General features: G+C 41.3%; 1 protein-coding gene across 1 annotated transcript; it reads left to right on the forward strand.

Moving 5' to 3' along the window:
* Positions 1-1,118: 1,118 nt before the first annotated feature.
* On the forward strand, positions 1,119-17,539 carry LOC119732093 (short transient receptor potential channel 4-like). The gene is made up of 15 exons (XM_038205480.1): positions 1,119-1,550; positions 4,185-4,303; positions 4,739-4,846; positions 5,422-5,709; positions 6,671-6,778; positions 7,287-7,474; positions 8,820-8,956; positions 10,560-10,699; positions 10,977-11,518; positions 11,780-11,975; positions 12,933-13,112; positions 13,601-13,639; positions 14,644-14,765; positions 15,011-15,623; positions 16,033-17,539. Exons 1-15 carry the CDS (start codon positions 1,244-1,246, stop codon positions 16,834-16,836), a joined length of 3,891 nt encoding a protein of 1,296 aa, XP_038061408.1. The 5' UTR covers positions 1,119-1,243; the 3' UTR covers positions 16,837-17,539.
* Positions 17,540-18,545: the final 1,006 nt, after the last annotated feature.

Consider the following 18,545-nt stretch of genomic DNA (forward strand, 5'->3'; position numbering starts at 1 on the left):
CTCCAGTTGTCACGAAGATTTTGTACTCGGAAACCAGTATACTTAAACGTAAAAGACTGTGAAAAGCTCGTACATGTAGATGTTCAGCGGGCCACGAGCTGTATGCTCAGTTTAGCATTAATAAGTCCCAACTTTGGTGTAAACACGCAGTGAAACTGTCATGGAGCCGTAGGAGATAATTCAGTTGTAAAGGCTGCTAGCTGAAAGCTAGCTAGAAAAGCCCCTGTGCTGACGAAGAAAATAAATATGAACCCATGTACATGTACATATTGGCATGCCTTCCAAATAATTATGGTTTTAACTGGATGTCAGTCGTCCGCCATTTTTGTGGCTGATGAGGTCAATGGTCTTCCTACAACAATGTTGATAAATACGTTGTATTAAATGTGGAACTGGAATTTCTGGAAACAATTACAAACCCCACGTAAAAGGCTAATCATAAGTCGTATCCGAATTAGTTTGCTATAAGGCTGGAAATTAAACACGCGCCTATGGACACGGCTGCAGCCACTTCACATAGACCAGTGCGTTATTTCCAGCCATTGCCATGTAATTCCCATGCGCCGTGTCTGTGCCTTAAAGCGAACTGCAGTGCACTCAAATAGCCTTTGTCATCAGGCTCTTCGTCACAAATAAAGTAAATCGTAATGCATATACAGCGCTTTCCATCGTACAACAATCCCAAAGCGCTTTTTAATTATTCCCCCTCTATCAGGCTGGCCACGAGACATTATGATGGCCACTGACTTCGTTTAGTATCGTTTGTGCTCCAGTCCTCGTTTTGAAGTAGGCACCAAAGTCTTAGAATTAGGCGCCCACACATTGAAGAGATTCGAGAAAAGATTCGAGGAGCCACACAAGTTGGTGTTGTGCAAATCTCTTTATCATGCAAGTAGAGTTCCTTGAGACCCGTACTGCCTTTTTGTGTGCTCCGAATCCATTTGCTTTCATAGAAGCATCCAGGCGTAGCTAGCTAGCTACGGGCGGCAGCAACAAATGAGGCAACATAACAGCATACGCAATCTCCCGAGGTACGGTACGTGTTGCGATACCATATATATAACAGAATTGAAAGACAAGTACATGTACTTTCATTTTGGATGAATTTGATGGTTTTCTTTCGCGCGTTTTGCGGAAGTGGCTGTTACTGAGGGTAACGGATTACTAATGAGTTTATTTCTCAGTCTAACTGGGATTTCTGAGTCGACTCAAGACTGTGGATCGGTAAGAAAATTCTGGAAAGATGGATAACGAAGCATATGAGATGGAGGAGACTGAGGAGATGGAAAAGGGACGAGTGAAGAGGAATGGGAGCGCGTTGTGTGGTAAAACCAACGGGGAACCAGGGGGTTTGGCCCCAGCGGTTGGCGAGGCTCGTATGGCTGAGGAGATGGCTCGTTATGAGGAGATTAAGAGAATAGCGGGGAAGGGTAATGGGCGGAGACTGGATACTTTGCTGGGGGAGTGGCGGGAACAAGGATGGTTGCGGGACTGGAGGAACGAGGAGAACCTGACGCTGTATGCCGACGCCATTACGGATTCTTTTCTTGGTAAGTTAATAACTGTTACACAAGACTGATACGAGCTGATTGGGTCGTCTATGCGCATGTTCGGTGTAGGAGGTAATTAAGTGAGTGTGTTAGACAACCTGACCGTTTGCCAACCCGGTTTGAACCAACTCGACTGTTGAGTCGACCTCCATGCTTCGAGTCGGAAAGTAAAATGTCTATTTGGGCACTTTGTGGAGAAGAGCGCAATTTCATGAAACCTGAGCCGTACAACTCAACAGATTCATTTTAATTGAAGCAAAATAAGCCCCTGTCAGAAACAATATTTTGGTAAGATTATATTTATCTTTGTTGGCTAGCAGTTTTTACTTTGTCAAGCCAGCCAATCTCTGTATCCACAAAAAGTAGCACCAAATTATGATGAATAAGACTTTTGTATTTTTGTTTCTGCTATAGAATGTAAACAAATACATATCACAAAAATATATGGGATTTTGTGCGCAATGTGCCTTCATTTGTGACCCTATTTTGAAAGGTTATTATGCGTAGTCATTTAAATAAAGGATATTTATTAAAAATAAATCTCGCTCTCGCCAAGTTCATCGTGCCATTGCCAGAGCTAAAGCTATCCCCAGAAATCTAGCTCTCACGGGAAAGGCCCCCGATGCCATGGCCAAACCCATGATTCCCTTGGTTACCTCGTTTCACCCCAATCTCCCTCCCCTTCGTAAAATCACTAATGACAATCATCATATCCTCCATACTTCAGATCGCCTTGCCCGCGCCATCCCCAACGGCCCCACATTAGCTTACAGACGTCCTCGAAATATACGGGACTTGATTGTTCGAGCTGAAGTCCCATCCTTAGATGCATCCCCTCCCACCCAGCATGGTACTTTCAAGTGCAGTTCTAGATGTGTTGTCTGCCAGATTCATATCCAGGAGTCTGACTCCTTTTCTGGCCACTCTTCTGTCACTACCCACAGAACCATTGGTAACATCACTTGTAACACCTCTAATGTCATATATCTCATTTCTTGCAGGGTCTGTGGAGTGCAGTATGTAGGTGAGACTAAGAATACGCTCAAGAAGCGTTTCTATGCCCACCGGTCAACGGTCAACACCAAGAAACTAGACACCCCTGTTGGTCATCACTTCAACCTGCCTAACCACTCCATTTCTGATATGATTTTGCAGGGCATTGAATCTCTTGGCCATCGCAAGGACTCAGTTCGCCTCAGCAGAGAGAAAGTGTGGATGAATCGTCTTCGAACTATTCAACCACATGGTCTCAACATCCAACTTGGAAATGATTAATCCTTTTCTTCCTCCATTGTCTTCTGTTACAGATAATCCACCTGGTCTTCCTTGTTTGTGTTCACCCATCTTCCCCCATCTTTCATCCCTTTCCACCTCCATACTGTTCCCCCCCCCGCATCACCCCCCTTCACTCTTTTGTCCGTTCCCACTCCCTGTGACCTTTGATCTTTCCCCTTTCTAGTCCCTCCCTGTTCACACCAGACCCCTTGTGGTTTGCCATCTCCCTTTGTTTCTTTGTTCTCTCATCCACCCTCCCCTGCATCTTTCCACACCTTTCACACCTAATCCTCCTTTTGTGTTTCTTCGTTCAGCCCTGCATGTTTGTGTACACCCCCATGTTAATGTATGTACCTCTGTCATTTCTGTTTTAGCCTCTGAAGAAGAACTTGCTAAGTTCGCAACGTCAGGCCACATTAATTTTTAGATATTTATTAAAGTAGGTTGATTTGTCAAGAGGATTTGTTTTTGTTTTTGTTGCTTTTTTTTCAGTTAAAAATTAACCTAGAAACTAAAGAGTGCTGTTCATCTTTTGCGAAATAATCGACATAATTCAATTCTTGTTGAATGCGCACTTTGCCATTGTCTTAGATTTTATGGGAAAGTGCGGCCATCTTCAGAATCGCGTTGTTAAAGAAAATCTGAAGGGCCAATCGCTTTGGCACATATGCGTAGGCGGATAAGTGGTGTATATGCATAGGCCTAACGTGCTCCTTGCAATAGTATGTGTTCATCATCAAAATGGTGTAGTTTTTTTTATCCGACATTCTTACTGCAACTTAATGAATGAAATAATGCTGCCTTAGCTGGAGCCTTTAGATTTATTGTAAACTCAAGAACTGGCTTTCAACATAATAGTGGCGTTTTTGTTGTGCACCATTACAGCAGAAATCTCGGGTTGAGAAAAGTCTTTTGTGAGAGAGAATCAATAGTCTGCCTGATTAGGCCAAGTAAAAAAGGGGGGTGGAAAGGAAGGAGGAGGCATTTCCCCCTCCAAAATGGCACCCCGACCCGGCTATTTTTCTTATTTGGTCTTAATTCCATTGAATTCAACTAAACAGAGGGACGAGGGACGACTCGGAGCTGCAGTGTGATTTTATCAAGTGTGGATGAGTGGTTGTATTCAATTGTAAAATATACCTCAATCAGTAGATGAAATCGTTAGTCTTTTCAAAAGATAGCTTGTCAATCTGATGTCAGTGTACGCATGCCAAATGTGAGGTTTTGTGCCACTATACATGTATTTTAATCATGGTTGTGATAAACAAATTCTTGTTGGTGAGTAAATGAAACCTCCGTAGTTTCATGAAATGTTGTTATTAATCAAATTGGACCGGGATCCTGTGTCTTTCTTCTCAGATATCATCAATGTGTTGCTCCAGTACGACATACCGCTAGGGGATGCGCTCATTCGTGCTATCGACGTTGACTTCGAAGATGCCATCAAGGCTATCTGCCAGTATTTGTCAGTGCATGAGGTACGGATGATGTCTGTGCGAGGGGAAGGGCTAACGGAGACAGTGGAGGGGGGCTCCTTGGGACAGTTATGAAGGTTTAATCGAAGTACATGTATTGCTCTTAAAAGATCATCCAAGTGACCCAAGTTTTCTTAAAATTACTTAACAAAAATGTCGGAGGAAATTGTGGGCCATAAGAAATAAACACCCGAGCTAAACGAAAGCCAACTTTCCCAATCTTAAATTAGTCTAAAAGACCACAAGGGCATGCTATACGTGAAGGTTCAATTTTTTTAGACTTTCAAATTTTAAAATATGTAAGCATTGAAAATTGGTCAAGATATCCTATAATTTTGTTTGTCTTTTTGTACTTTAGTAATTTTCGCGAACGTTTATATACAATAGCCAGACTGGAAAAAACCCCACTAACATGCTTGATTTGTTTTTACTGAGCAGGATATTTGCGATGAGGTGCTGTCATCTCCTTGCGACAATGGTGACTTCCATCCCGCCTTGACTCCTCTGGTTCTCGCTGCCCAGCGGAACAGCTACGGTACTGCGATGGTAAGACTTGGCATTCTTGACCTCTTTCGCGGTCATTCGCGGAAAAAGGATGGAATTAAGTCTTAATCCAGTCTAAATCGAGTGGAGGATCCAGAACTTGAACAAATTAGGGAACCGCCAACAAAGGATTAGATAGCTCAGCTGGTAGAGCACCGGAACGGGCCTGGAAGTATCCGGAACGGGAGGTCGCAGGTTCAAGCCCCGCTCCATGCATTTTCTTTGTTTAACTTATTATTGGTTCAGAACTGTAACAGCTAAAAACGAGCTATGATTTTTTCCCCAACATCTCAACTATTTTGTTTGAATGTAACAGGTGTTTTTGTATTTATTTATTCATTTATTTATTTATTAACTTATATATTCATTTATTTATTCTTTTAAATGCACTTTTCTTCACCACATAAAAGACTATGCTATTTACTGCAACACCGCTGTTGCTGTAATTCCATAACAGAATTCCCTTCCCCCACAGTGCATGAAGGACTGCACTACATTATTCAACTAGAATCCGGAATCCTAGTATTCAGAAAAAAATCCACCCGATTTATTCGATGTAATTTCTCCAAATATAACAGTTGCTGCTGGATCTTGGCGCTGAGATCACTGAGCCTTCCATCTCTCTGGGTGGCGAGGTGACCCTGACCCAAGCCGTCGCCACCCTCCACATCTACCGCGCCATCTCACAGCCCACCTACATCTTGGCCACTCAGACAGACATCTTCGGCTACGCCTTCGCTATGACCGCTAAGCTCCAGTCCCTCAGCCGGGCATGGACTGACTTCGGCGCTGAGTTGGAGGAGCTTGCCCGGGGAGTCGAGGTCTTTGCCGGCGACATTTTGGGCAAGTCGGCATCAAGTGAAGAGGTAACTCTTGTGAAATAGTGTAGGATACACCGGACAGGGAAGGCGCAGTTGGGTCGAAGGTTACACACAGTGGTCAAACTGTTCTTGGGCAAGCAACACTGACTATTTAATTGGTTCAAATCAGGATACAAATACTCGGGTAGATGATTACAGGTGAAGAAGACAGCAGGATAGCTTGTGATACAATCGGGAATATGTACGGTTCAACGGGAATGCCTGTGTCCCTGTGGTTCTGGAAAATAAAGAAATATAAACCACTTACTTATGAATTTACTAAAACGTACCTACTGCAATGACGCAAGGCCAACGCATCACGTATTCACAAATGCACTATGTTTGATAACAATTATATTTTCATCAGATTAGATCAATAACTTCATGACAAAATCATGCCAATTTAACAGACTTAGCTTAAAAACACTATATATATCATAAATATATCTGTATACATGTATCAATAAGGGGCTGAGTGTTCTTACATCTCGTCAATGTCGCACATAATACGTAAAATTAAGGTAAATTTGGGTGTAATTAGGTTTTTTACGGCTCGCAACATCGGAAATGCGAAAACGGGTCTAAAACACTCCGTCGATGGATAGTGTTATAACGTTTTCTGAGCTGAGCGCATCAAGCGCTGAGCTAGGTACTTTCTGACAATGTTCCCTATTTAACTTTACATAATCACTTCAAGTTTGTGATGAATCCACAGTAACTTTCAGAAAAGTTCAAATTTGAATTCGGAAGAGTCATGACGAAGTTCATGACGAAGTTCATGATACAATCACAGAAATAATTATTGCCTCGCCGGGGCCCGTTTGCACTGTTTGTTGAAGATTCTCTTTGGATTGCCAATCAGTTTTTGTGACAAAGCTTAATCATGCGACCACGAATGTAAGCGATTATGTGTCAATCGTGTGACATTATATCCACATGTTTTTCATTCATGTTTTGTATGTGATAGATCTTAGCCCTGTTTGGATACCACAACAATGACAAGTACCGAGATAAGATCGGCAGGCAACATCCACTGTCCAAGGTGTTTGAGGGGATCATGTACAAGCAAGCAGAGGTAAGACATTACAGTTTTCTCCTCTAAGTCATATTTTCACCAACCCGATTATATTGTGAATATGAATATCAAGCAAGTTTGAAGTAGGTGTCAGTTTTTACTATACTTGCCGTGATGTGACATCTAATGACAATGCCGAGACTTGACATGACATGACGTCCAATAACAATGACATTGCACTACATGATATGCAACGGAGATCAAACAATTTTGCATATTAAACACAACATGACATCTTGTCATGGAGGACGTGTTTTTTCATGTACCAGAGCCAGATTTTGTGCAAATTAGTTTCAAATTGGATTGTGTTGTTAGTCAGTTGGCATGGCATTACACAAATGACAATACCAAGACTTGACATGACTCGACATGACATCCAATGGCAATTACATCGCACTACGTAATATGCAATGAAGATAAAGCAGTTTTGCACAACATGACATGACATGCGGTGGCAATGGCACAACTTTACACGACACGAGGTGAAACTTCTTTTTTTCCCTTGCAGTTCATAGCTCACCCTCATTCCCAGAAGGCCATCATCGGGCAGTTCTACAGAAACCTCCTTGGTTGGAACGAGCAAGGATTTATGAACCAAATTCTCCTGATGCTCCTTGTCATGCTGGGCTATCCCGTCATCTGTCTGTTGTACATTTTCTTTCCAGTCCCAAAAGTGGTTAGATTCGCCAGGAACCCGTAAGTATTGTAGCGGGAATCTATTGGACTCGTGTCCGCCAAGTCGAGCAAAACGCAAGAAAAGGGGACATACAGTCGGGATTTCTAACTTGGTAGGCAAATTCCATTTATTTTGCTAAGCGGACTTTGCGGGCAACTCGCCGCTCTGCCATCAGAACTGCAACTGATCGATTCCCAGCATAGACAAGCATAGCTTCACAAAATATTTTACAATGTTACAACTTTACCAAACCCTGGAAACTATAGCCAAGCCCCACCCGCGTAAGTGAACAATAGAACCCCGCATAAGCAACCTATTCATAGAACCTATTTCCGGAGCGCGCTCTTGCCAGACCCAAAACAAGGTCAGCACCAACCTCGTCCCCGGGGTGTCGAGCAGTACGCGCCCACCACCGCCTGCTCTCTCACACTGGTATTGGATCATTTGCATGTGCAAGTTTTTTGAACACGTATGCAAATGAGGAGTAGTCTGGTGTCTTCAAGAACGTTACATTAGCGTATGTTTTTGTATGCGGTGTCTGGGGTAAAAACAGCATCAATTCGTCGCGCCGTGAGTTATGAAAGCACGATATTTTTGTAGTTAAAATGTTACAATCTGGCCCGCCAATGTGCAGTTTCGCATTTCATATTAATATGAGCAAACTGGAGAGGAAAGGAGTATTATTGAGAAGGCGTGGACGTTATAATTACAATGATCGTGAAAACACGTTGCAATTTAACAACACCAACTACACGATAGAAATCCATTACTAGCAAATTGCGGTATCGAATCAGGATACAGGAAGAAAGTTGCGTATCCAGGGCTTACTTTTGGAAGTGAGGTTGGAAATAAAGTAAGCACCGGGGACGAGGTTGGGTCTGCACACCTGCGGCCCAACACGCCAAACAATCCGCAGTCGGAGCCCCCCGGCGCCAGCTAGGAACCAAAGCGATAACAAAAGTGTAAATAAAAGCTGTCCGTTACAATATATACATGTGAACCGTTTTTTTTTCAGGTTAAAAGATTTTGTGCTTGAAGAACTGCTCAGTAATTTAAATTTTCAATTCGCTTGCGAATGATACCACTAGGAAAGATTACTGGGGTGCTAAACATAGTTCAAAGGCCTCCCACCCTAAAATCGAAACCAAAAATCAAAGGCCTACTTTAAGATTAACGAATGCATATTAGAAACTGTGACACATAATATTGATGATATAACTATTTTGAACTTTCTGAGCCTTCAAAGCGTTAACAACAATAACTCTGTTAATAAATTGTGTTTGTTATTAAAAGCCCAGATTACGAAGAGTTACAACCCAAAACAATTATTATTTCATTAGACTTTATTTGTGGTTTCATTTGTAGGTACGTGATGTTCCTGATGGCCTCGGGTTCAGGAATCACCTTCCTCACCCTCATCATTGCTTTGACTGTGATCGATAAGGTCAACAACTATCAGGTAGCGGAGGGGATGTATGCACTGCTTCTGGTTTGGATACTCGGTGAGCGCTGCCCGGGACATACCGTTATTTCGTTTTACCGTTTTGGATTTCCTCAAAAACAGAAACATAAACGAACCATTGACCGTTTTGTCGTTTTACAGTTTTATAAAACGACAAACGGTATTAAGATAAATACGGTTTCTCCGTTTTATAAGTTTAGTAAAATTCATTATAGCGTAACGATCGATTATTTTTGTTTTACAGTTTTACACAAATAACTTTGAAAAACAGCAAAACGGTCAGTATTGAATACAGACTGTTGTTTTTATTTTAGTGTCATAGTTAACAGTCCGTGGGGCATTTTGTGGCGCTTGACAAGGGGGGTGGAGGGGGACCATGCTTTACACGAGTGTTGGCTCGGCATAATTAATGCGTGGTGTGATTCCTGGCGCGGACCATGACCCCCTTCTCATGCGATTCAGTTGATGGGGCTTAAAGAGTTGCAAGCAAAAATGGCGCTGGAAAACTGCAAGGGAGGGCATTCCTTTACACAATGGATACAGGATGGTAAGACGTTTGATGGAGTTGCAGATATTTTGAAGGAAATTGGAGTTCAAGTCGACGCGGCTCTTCAATAGCTAAAAATAAAGCAACTAACCGTTTAACGCTTTCTACAATTAAAAACAACAACAAAAAGTATTTTTGTGTGTGACTTAATACCGTTTGACCGTTTTACAAAACTGTAAAACGACAAAACGGTCAATGGTTCGTTCACGGCTTTTGTTTTTGAGGAAATCCAAAACGGTAAAACAAAATAACGGTATGTCCCGGGATTCTTAAGAACGCTTAAACAATAGTAACCCTGTTTAGCGAATGGGTTGGTATGTAGCCCAATGTTGGTCAGCATACCAACTGACTACATTCTAAATTGGGCAAATTCTCTATCCAAATTGACCAAGAGTTGAAGTAATTGCAAACCAATGTTTGGCAAATGGCATTGCTGAACAATTTGAGCCTAGTTTTGACAGTGCATATATTTTGTCAAACTGGAACCCATCTGATTACAGCTGGGTACCAGTTGGACTTTTCTTGGGTCTAATTTGACTAAGGTCTTCCCAGAGTGTAGGGCTGTGACGGCTACACGGATACCCCGAAACCATTCAAGAATGGGATACCTATTTATTTTCCGATTTCTTACCAGAAATGTTTGGACACCCTGACACAACCTTTCTTTTAACCATCTTGCTGTTTGAACAGTCACAGTAAAAAAAAAATCGATCATCTACCCTGCCATGCCTTTTACACAGGCTAGTCAATTAATTCATTCAACAGGTAAAAATAGGCAGGAAGTAGGCACAGCTGGCTTATCAATCACCCATAGTAAAAACATAGCTGTATCAAGTGGCATAAACAGTCACAACCAGTCAAACCTCCTTTCCGTTAGCTGGGAGCTCTTAACTGTTGAAAACAGTCACTTGATTAATTTTGACTGAAAGGACAAATTGGCACTGAATGAATGTTTGCAAAGGAGGGTTAGTAAAGGAATACCCAACTTTAAATGATTAACTGGCAAATAAAGTTACATTGGAACGTTTGGTTATGCAGTATATTTGTCTTTAAAGTCCACAACGTCAATTAATAGCCTGACTGGTTCACTCATCAGGAATGATGTGGCAACACATGAAGAAGCTAATGAAGCATGGCCTGAAAGAATATCTGTCTGATAGTATCCGCATCGTAGAAGCTATCATCATAGCCTTGTACGTCACGGTCTTCGTCCTTCAGTGGAATGGACAGATCAATGTAAGTTCATCAAAATAATTAATGAAGCTTTTTTATTTGTTCTCCAAGAGTTGTGTGTTGCAGAGACATCTAAGACGGCGGGTTTCACCTCATTGAAAGATATTACGTTTTAGCTTTGCACAGAACGTTTCAAAATCGAAAGCTCGTCTAACTGCACTGTATTTCCTTAACAAATGACATGTTCCATGCATACATCAAATATTGGCCTAACTCCTAGAAACACTTTGTGATCAGGTGTCAAAATCAACATCAAACTTGTGTTCAAATTCGCTTACAGATTTTATCAAATACCGTGCTTCGTCGCTCCGCCCGTCACATCGACAGCAGTAACTTCACGGATCTACAGGACCATGTGTCGACAGTCCTGTCGGGTTTCCAAGGCCGCCTCAACGACACTCTAGCCGAGGGTGTCGACGGGATACTCACGGGGGTTCTCTCCAACTGCCACCCCTTAACAGGTGTAATGAACAACGTGGCTGAAAGGCCATCCCTGACACCCCTTCAACAAGTAGTAGTCGACTATGACCAGTTCGAGCCTGTCATCGTGGCCCAGACCCTTTTTGCGGTCACCATTGTGATGTCCTTCATTCGCTTGACGAATATTTTGTTGGTCAGCGAGACGGTCGGCCCGCTGCGCATCTCTCTCGGCGCCATGGTGGGGGACATCCTCAAGTTCTGCGCCATCTTTGTGGTGATCTGGATGGCCTTCGCAATCGGTCTGTACAGCAACTACTACTCTGCCGGGCAGTCGGCATCACGCCCGTGCTTTGCAGAAGGTGGCAGTTGGGAAGACTGCGCATTCTTGACCGGCTTCTCAACGTGAGTAAATTGCGCACTGTCTTACATTTTTTTAATGGGTATCGCCCTCACATAATTCTCACTCAAGCAAGGGGATACAAACTTAGACAAACCGGAGAAGGACCAAAAAATCGCACCAACAAAAGATATCCGCGTTCAATTTTCGCTTAACTCAATTATACTACTACTGCATTGGTATAGAAGGTTAAAAGAAAATAGGTTCTAGAAGTTTCCCACATTTACAAAACAAGCCTTGTATATGTTTGATTTTACAATTCGCAGACCTACAGATGCTATTGGTAAACTGTACTGGGCTTTGTTCGGGAAGATAAGCCTCAACGTCCTTGTGCTGCATGCCCAGTATTCCGTGGCCGAGTTTGTCGGCACGTTCCTGTTCCTCGTCTACCACATCGTTGCCGTGTTGGTCCTACTGAACGCCCTCATCGGTATGCTGTCCAACACGTACAACTTAACAGAGGTAAAGTGGAAAGCAAAAACACAATGTCTGATGTCGTCAGCAGTTTTAAGAATATCCCGGCGCTCTTTGATTTGGTTAAACTCTTGTATATTTATTTCAAACCTCCCCCCCCCCCATATTTGTAAGTAACCAAAACAGCGCCCTCTTTGTGTTTCGCCGTACCTCGAAAATTATATAATGGCTTTGCTAACAACGAAATGTTATCTCCATAAAGCACTGTTAAACTTAAAGCATCCTTGCTATAGCCTGTGGCATACTCCAACCCCAAGAGTGAAATTGATGCAGTAGTTGGGAGGGGAGGGGGTTGTTACTGTAATCAGTGCCGTGAGAGTGGGGCCTGTAAGAGAGTTGAAATCCGAGTTGACTTTCAAATTAGACACAAGATCTGTTTGACGTGAATATATCTTGATTTGCAATGGGATGAGTTTTTTTTTTTTAAACCACAAAACCCAAATATTGGGACCGTTGTGTTAGTGAAGTTCGGCATGCAACACTTTCAAAATCTTAGGATATGAAAGCCAAATTCATATCGTTTTATTTTAGCACAAGAATCATTCAAATCACTCATTATACTCTTCTCGGAATTTAAAAAAACAACAACCACCCTTTAAAGTCCTGTCCATGGATCACCCAAAAAAAGTGTGTGTTCTTTTAGAAAAACGAAAACAATTCACACACATCTATATGTGATTTGTTTTAGTTTTGCTGAATTAACACTTACCTTTTTGTGATACATGGACAAAACTTTTAAACGGTGATTGTGTTTAAAATTCCGTATAAACTTGAAAATTATTGAGTGATTTGAGTGATTCTTGTACTTCAAGAAAGATTGGACTTTCATATCCTCAATTTTGAATGTGCTACATGTAGCATTTTACTAAAACGATAGTCCTGACATTTGGGTTTCGTTTTTGTTTTCCTCACCCTGTATTTTTTTTTTATCTGACCACGGCTTAGGAGCACTCCGACACAGAGTGGAAGTTCCACCGTGCCGCTGTCTGGACCTCCTACCTGCGCCCCGTGGGAACACTCCCGCCTCCCTTCAACCTGATCCCGTCCCTTAAGAGTTTGTTCCGCTTCTGCGGATACATTGTAGGAATTTGGCTCAAATGCGCACGACGAAAACAAGTCGACCGGGTAAGTGTTTTTTTTGTTTAACCATTTCATCTAACCTGGAAATGAACAGAACTATACCGGCTGTTAAGACAGCTGCTGTACAGACTTTTTTTCTTCTTCAAAATTTATTTCCATTAATTACAATATTGCAAATCTAGTTATGACAATGTTTAGAAATCACATATATAACAATCATAAATGATATACACGACATTAGTTTTGATGTACTACATGTATATAAATGTATGTAAGAACCATAGGTTATATAATATGGTGTTATCATTTTGAATATACTTAATTATATAAGTGTGAACAGCAGTAAGCATATTAATTAAATAAATATATACAGTCATAAAATGTTGCCAGAAGTTTTTGTTTTTCTTTTGAAACTTTGCTCTGAATAATAGCTCTGTAATGAACACATTAAAAAAAATGTACAGACTTAGTAAACTTCCACGTATGTCTGTTTGCAGAATGTTACTAAATTACATTGCATTTTTTTTCCCCAGAAAGACAAATACTCCAAAGCAGAACTTGCCGGGTACATGGTAATTATAAACGTCACTTGTACTTATATTTTAACATCTCAGGAAAGTATTGAATCAAAACATATTGGCGATGAGTCGCAGGTACTATACATTTGTCAATATTCTAATTTCCGTAAAGTCTTAAAATACTTCATGTGAATTTGACGTCATGAAGCATTAATTCGCTGCGAAACTCGCGCACGAGTTGAAATCATGTTCAATTTTACGTATTCGCAGCGCGAATAATTGCCATGACGTCACAAATTCGCGTTCACTTTCGCTTTCGAGTATAAACCGGGCTTTAGTGTTATAGGTGTACATAATTCCTCCATGGGTGTACCATTAGACAGCACTTTAATAGATCTTTCTGCGCTTGGTTGGCAAACTGCACATTTTGCCAAACGCGGGTTGCAAAACTATGGAAGGTCCAACAATGCAAAAATGAAGAAGAGTTATTACAGATAACCAACAAAGTAGTTGATTGTTTGAATTACAACATTGCCAAAAAAGCTACAGCACAATTCCTACACATGCCTTTTTACTATGTATTGAGGGCATTATGAGGAATTTTTGGGAAAATATGATGCCAGCCATTTGTGCGCTTGCGGCGGCCCATATAAAATGGCGCCAATGCTGAAAGAAAGGCCTGTATCAGAATATACATAAACCTTATTCACGAGGAAGCTACTTTCGATGGTGTTCCCTGAATCCGTTTCATAAGTTGTAACTGATGATTGGGATAGTGCCAGACTATTTTGGAGTGCGTTCCAAGCGTCGCTTCCAATTTTTCAAAATTAGCCACAAATAATAGGGTATGTTTTATTGCAAATTTTCAATTATAATGACCTGAATTCTTAGTTTTTCTTTCAACTCGCCAGTTCCAGAACTTGAAGAGTTTAAATCGTTTTCAATCTAATATGGGCTTTAGATAAAGTCTATTGTAATGTAGTGTGGTAACAGGGATAAAGAAAAAGAACGTTTATCAATGGTGAGTTTATATGGTTTCCTTTCTCGCCCACGTGTAGCGGGCCTTGAAACTGACACGTGACCGCTACGTTCAGGATCACTTGTCATCGACCTCCACGAACTCCGAAGCAGCACGAACACGTGATGTACAATCACTGAGGAATGACGTCACTTCATTCAGGTAACCTGGCAACTTTACACCACGTGATAGACTTATTATTAAACTACAGTGACCAATCATTGATGCCTTTTATACTCACTTCCCAACAACGTGTTAAACAGCTGTTCCATGTTAATTACCCTACGAAATTTGAAAGGATTTGTGCTCTCCTTTTTTGGTAAAACTACCGTATAGTCTTTTGAGAAACTGAAGTGTCAGAGGGTTTCAGATAGACCAGTTGACGCCTGATGTCCTTCACCATTCAGGTTCTTTGCCCAAGACCGCTTGGAGGCACTCCAAAATAATCTCATCCTGTCCAACGAAAAGTCGTCCGAGTTGCGCCGAAAGCTGGATGACTTGGACCCGCTGAAAGGCTTGAGTATCGAGGTGGTCAACGAGGCTATCCAGCTGACCGAGAACATCGACGAGCTGTCCCGAGAGGTAGACGGGTTGAGAGAGGAACAGACGACGGAGATTACTGACAGGGACCAGGAGGCTGAAGACCTACGGGACAAGAACGCCGCCCTCCAGGCCAAGATACAACAGCTCATGGCCAGTCACTCCACTGAATTGGCCAAGAGGGACCGCCAAGAGGCGCATCTTGGCGATCTCATCAGCGGACTGGAGAGGGATAAATCCAGCCAGAAGGACGAGCTTGAACTCCTTCGAATAGACAAAGCTGAGCTAATCAACAATGTGGGGAGGGTGATGGAAGAGAGGGACAAACTGCAACTCCAGGTGGCCACACTCAAACAACAGATACCTGCACCCACCGTAGAGGTTCCTGATGAACCGGAGCAGGAACGCCTTGGTTTCTTCCGACGGATCGCTAACGTGGTCGAGAAGAAAATTACTGACCTCGGAGAGGGGTTGACAGCGGTTGGTTTATAATCCAGAAGCTTATTCATTCTATTTGACATTACTACACTTATAATACGGCTAAAATGTTTACTTTCTCTGGTAGCATTTTGGTCACTAAATGAGCTGTCTTTGAGACCTGAACAGTGATCAAAGAAAAAAATGTGTATGCTAAAATAAATATCTATTGGTGCGAGCATAAGTTCACAAATAATAACATTCACAGAAGCTTTCTTGTGACTGTATAGCCTTATTTGAGGATGTTTGGTCACACTCTAGTAACTTAATAAAAACGTTCCCTTGAAACTCTAAAATACATGTACATGTATATCAATTTTATGAAATATTCTCCGTCTAGATTTTCCCGTCTATTTTATTCTCGTGCTTTTGTGATAAGAAGTAATATTTGTTCCAATTCAATTATTTCCAGGGTGGAAAATATGAAGACAACTTGACAAGGGAAAGTGAGCAACCACAGACAGGAAGAGAAAAACAAGATCCTAGCCCTCTAGAACGAGAGAAAGAAAAAGAGTTACGGGCAGAACCAGAAGCAGATGTTGAAGCGGCGAGAGTTCCAGAGACGTCAAAGAAAGAAATCGAGGTACAAAAGGAATCAAGCGAGCAACAAATGGCAAGTCCAGCTCAGCAGGTAGATTCTAAATCTGATCAAATGCCTCTAGAACCAAAGGATGTCAAGATTCCGCGTCAACAGCGTGAAATGATTGAGGATCCAGCCCTAGATACAAAGGAACAAGTGGGAAAAGAAGAACCAGAACCCAAGGTAGAACAAGAGCAAAGATCAAGCGCTGAGACAGAGCCTACCACTTCAGTCGAAGCACCTGCCTTCCTACCCGATCCAGAAACCGAGTCCGCACGTGCCGAGGCACCCAAAGAAGAGCCAGATTCGGTGGCAGATTTAGAAGTGATTGATCATTTCAAAGGAACCGAGGCAGAGTTACAAAGTGTATCGGAACAAAGTCCAGAGAAAACAACAGATGAGGATGCAGGGCAAAACCTGGAAGCCAAGGAAACGCCTTTAGAGGCAGAAGCCCTGCCCGAACAAGCCGAGATACAGAAACACCAGGCTGAATCAGTTCCAGATCTAGATGTTGATGTCGAAGTTGGAAAGGCAGCACCACCACCGTCCGAGCAAAGCAAATATGCTACCACGGATGATCTAAGATCATCACCCTTCGAAGATATAGATTTGCCACCATCCCAAGACCTTCACTAGGCAGAAGCGGCAGATCTGCCAACAGTTCCAGACACAGCCCCGGCCAAACAAGTAGAGTAACCAAAAAACAGGAGGTTCAATCAAATCAAGAACAAGAGTTGGACACAAGTCTCAAGACACAAGAGAAAGAGAGTACCGATCAGAGCAGGTTCCTGACATATCGACAAGTAGTGAAGCTGGGTTTTCCTTCGTCGAAATAGATCTGCCAATAACTCCAGAATCAAATCCAGCAGAAGAGGCAGGTGCTATTGGAGAAATCGAGAAGACTGAAGATATACAAGTTCAAGAGGATCTCGAGACGAAATCAAAAGAACAAGATACTGAAGAAGAACCAGTGATTTGGCAGTTGTAATTCCTCGACCCTATTGTAAACCCACGCTTTCGTCTTTGGCAAACGGGATGATCGAATCACTCTCATTATAAAATCTCATTGCGGACGATAGGTTTTTGTTGTTGTTGCAATATACCTCGGCAATTGTTGGCTGTGCCAAAATCCATAGACGTATTTGTATACTGTCTTTGAATGAAGTGATGTATTTTGGTGTGAAAGTTTTTTAATTGTTTATACCACACAGTGGGGTCTGTGTCCTTTATAACTGTTAAGATATGATACTTGTTATACCGCTTTCTGCTATAATTAACAAATAGTTTATCCTAAGATAAAACTAACAAATTGAGATTACATATGCCAGTATTGTCAGCCAATATGTGTTTTCGACTCCTCACAATGTACATGTATTGTCTCATGTCGTCCTTTTTATTGTGCTTGAATTCGCTAACAATACTTATACTAATTATAAGTAATATGAATTGAATTTTATATAGCAAAGAACTGTTATGTAGTAAGGATCAATTATCCTCTAATTATCATTAAAACAAATATGAATACATATACATGTACTCGGTATAATATTTTATTAAGTATTTCTAACATGGACAAAATTATGTTGAAAGATGACATATCTGTAAGTTTCAACTTTCCGTCTAGATAGTAGCTATATACAAACTGAAACCGCTTTGAAACCTTTGGTACAAAGCGTATTATAAGCATTATAATATAATAATTATTATTATTAATAATTATTATTATTAATATACAATCAGTGTCTTTATGTTACCGAAACATTGAGCTGATCTTATTTCTCCACGTTTTTAAGGCCAAAAGCCCTATACTAATTGGTCGTCCTTTTTTAAGTAATAATGCAAACAAAAATCGTTCTAGCAGGATGATTTAATAAAGAAAGCGACCGGGATTAATGATTTGTTTCCTAAAAAGCAATCAAATTTGATGCACCAACGATGATGTCTCAAAAGAGCATGTTGGTCCACTCATCTGAAGAAAGAAGAATTACTGAAATGGATCCATATGCTTTTAGAAGTTACTCAAAGAATTTTTACTAACAGAACATATTTTTTTTATAGCTGAGTGAGGATTTTAGGTTACACACAGGCAGTTGAGTTAATAATGAAACTCATTTTTACTGGCTAGATTTTGTGATTTGAATTTGAAGAACATGCAGTCAACTTTTGTATCCCTGAAAAAGATTGATGTCGATTTTTGTCTGGTTTCCTTTGCAAGATTTGGTTCATTCTCTGAGATGCGAAAACGGCCATGTTTCATTGTATATTATGGTGTTTTTTTTTACTCGTAGGACGGTTTAGACCGCTGATATTTTAATAATTTTTTTATATTAAAATAGGCATAACGT

This window comes from Patiria miniata, unplaced genomic scaffold, assembly GCF_015706575.1.
Source record: "Patiria miniata isolate m_02_andy unplaced genomic scaffold, ASM1570657v1 HiC_scaffold_24, whole genome shotgun sequence".
In the NCBI taxonomy this organism is placed as follows: Eukaryota; Metazoa; Echinodermata; class Asteroidea; order Valvatida; family Asterinidae; genus Patiria; species Patiria miniata.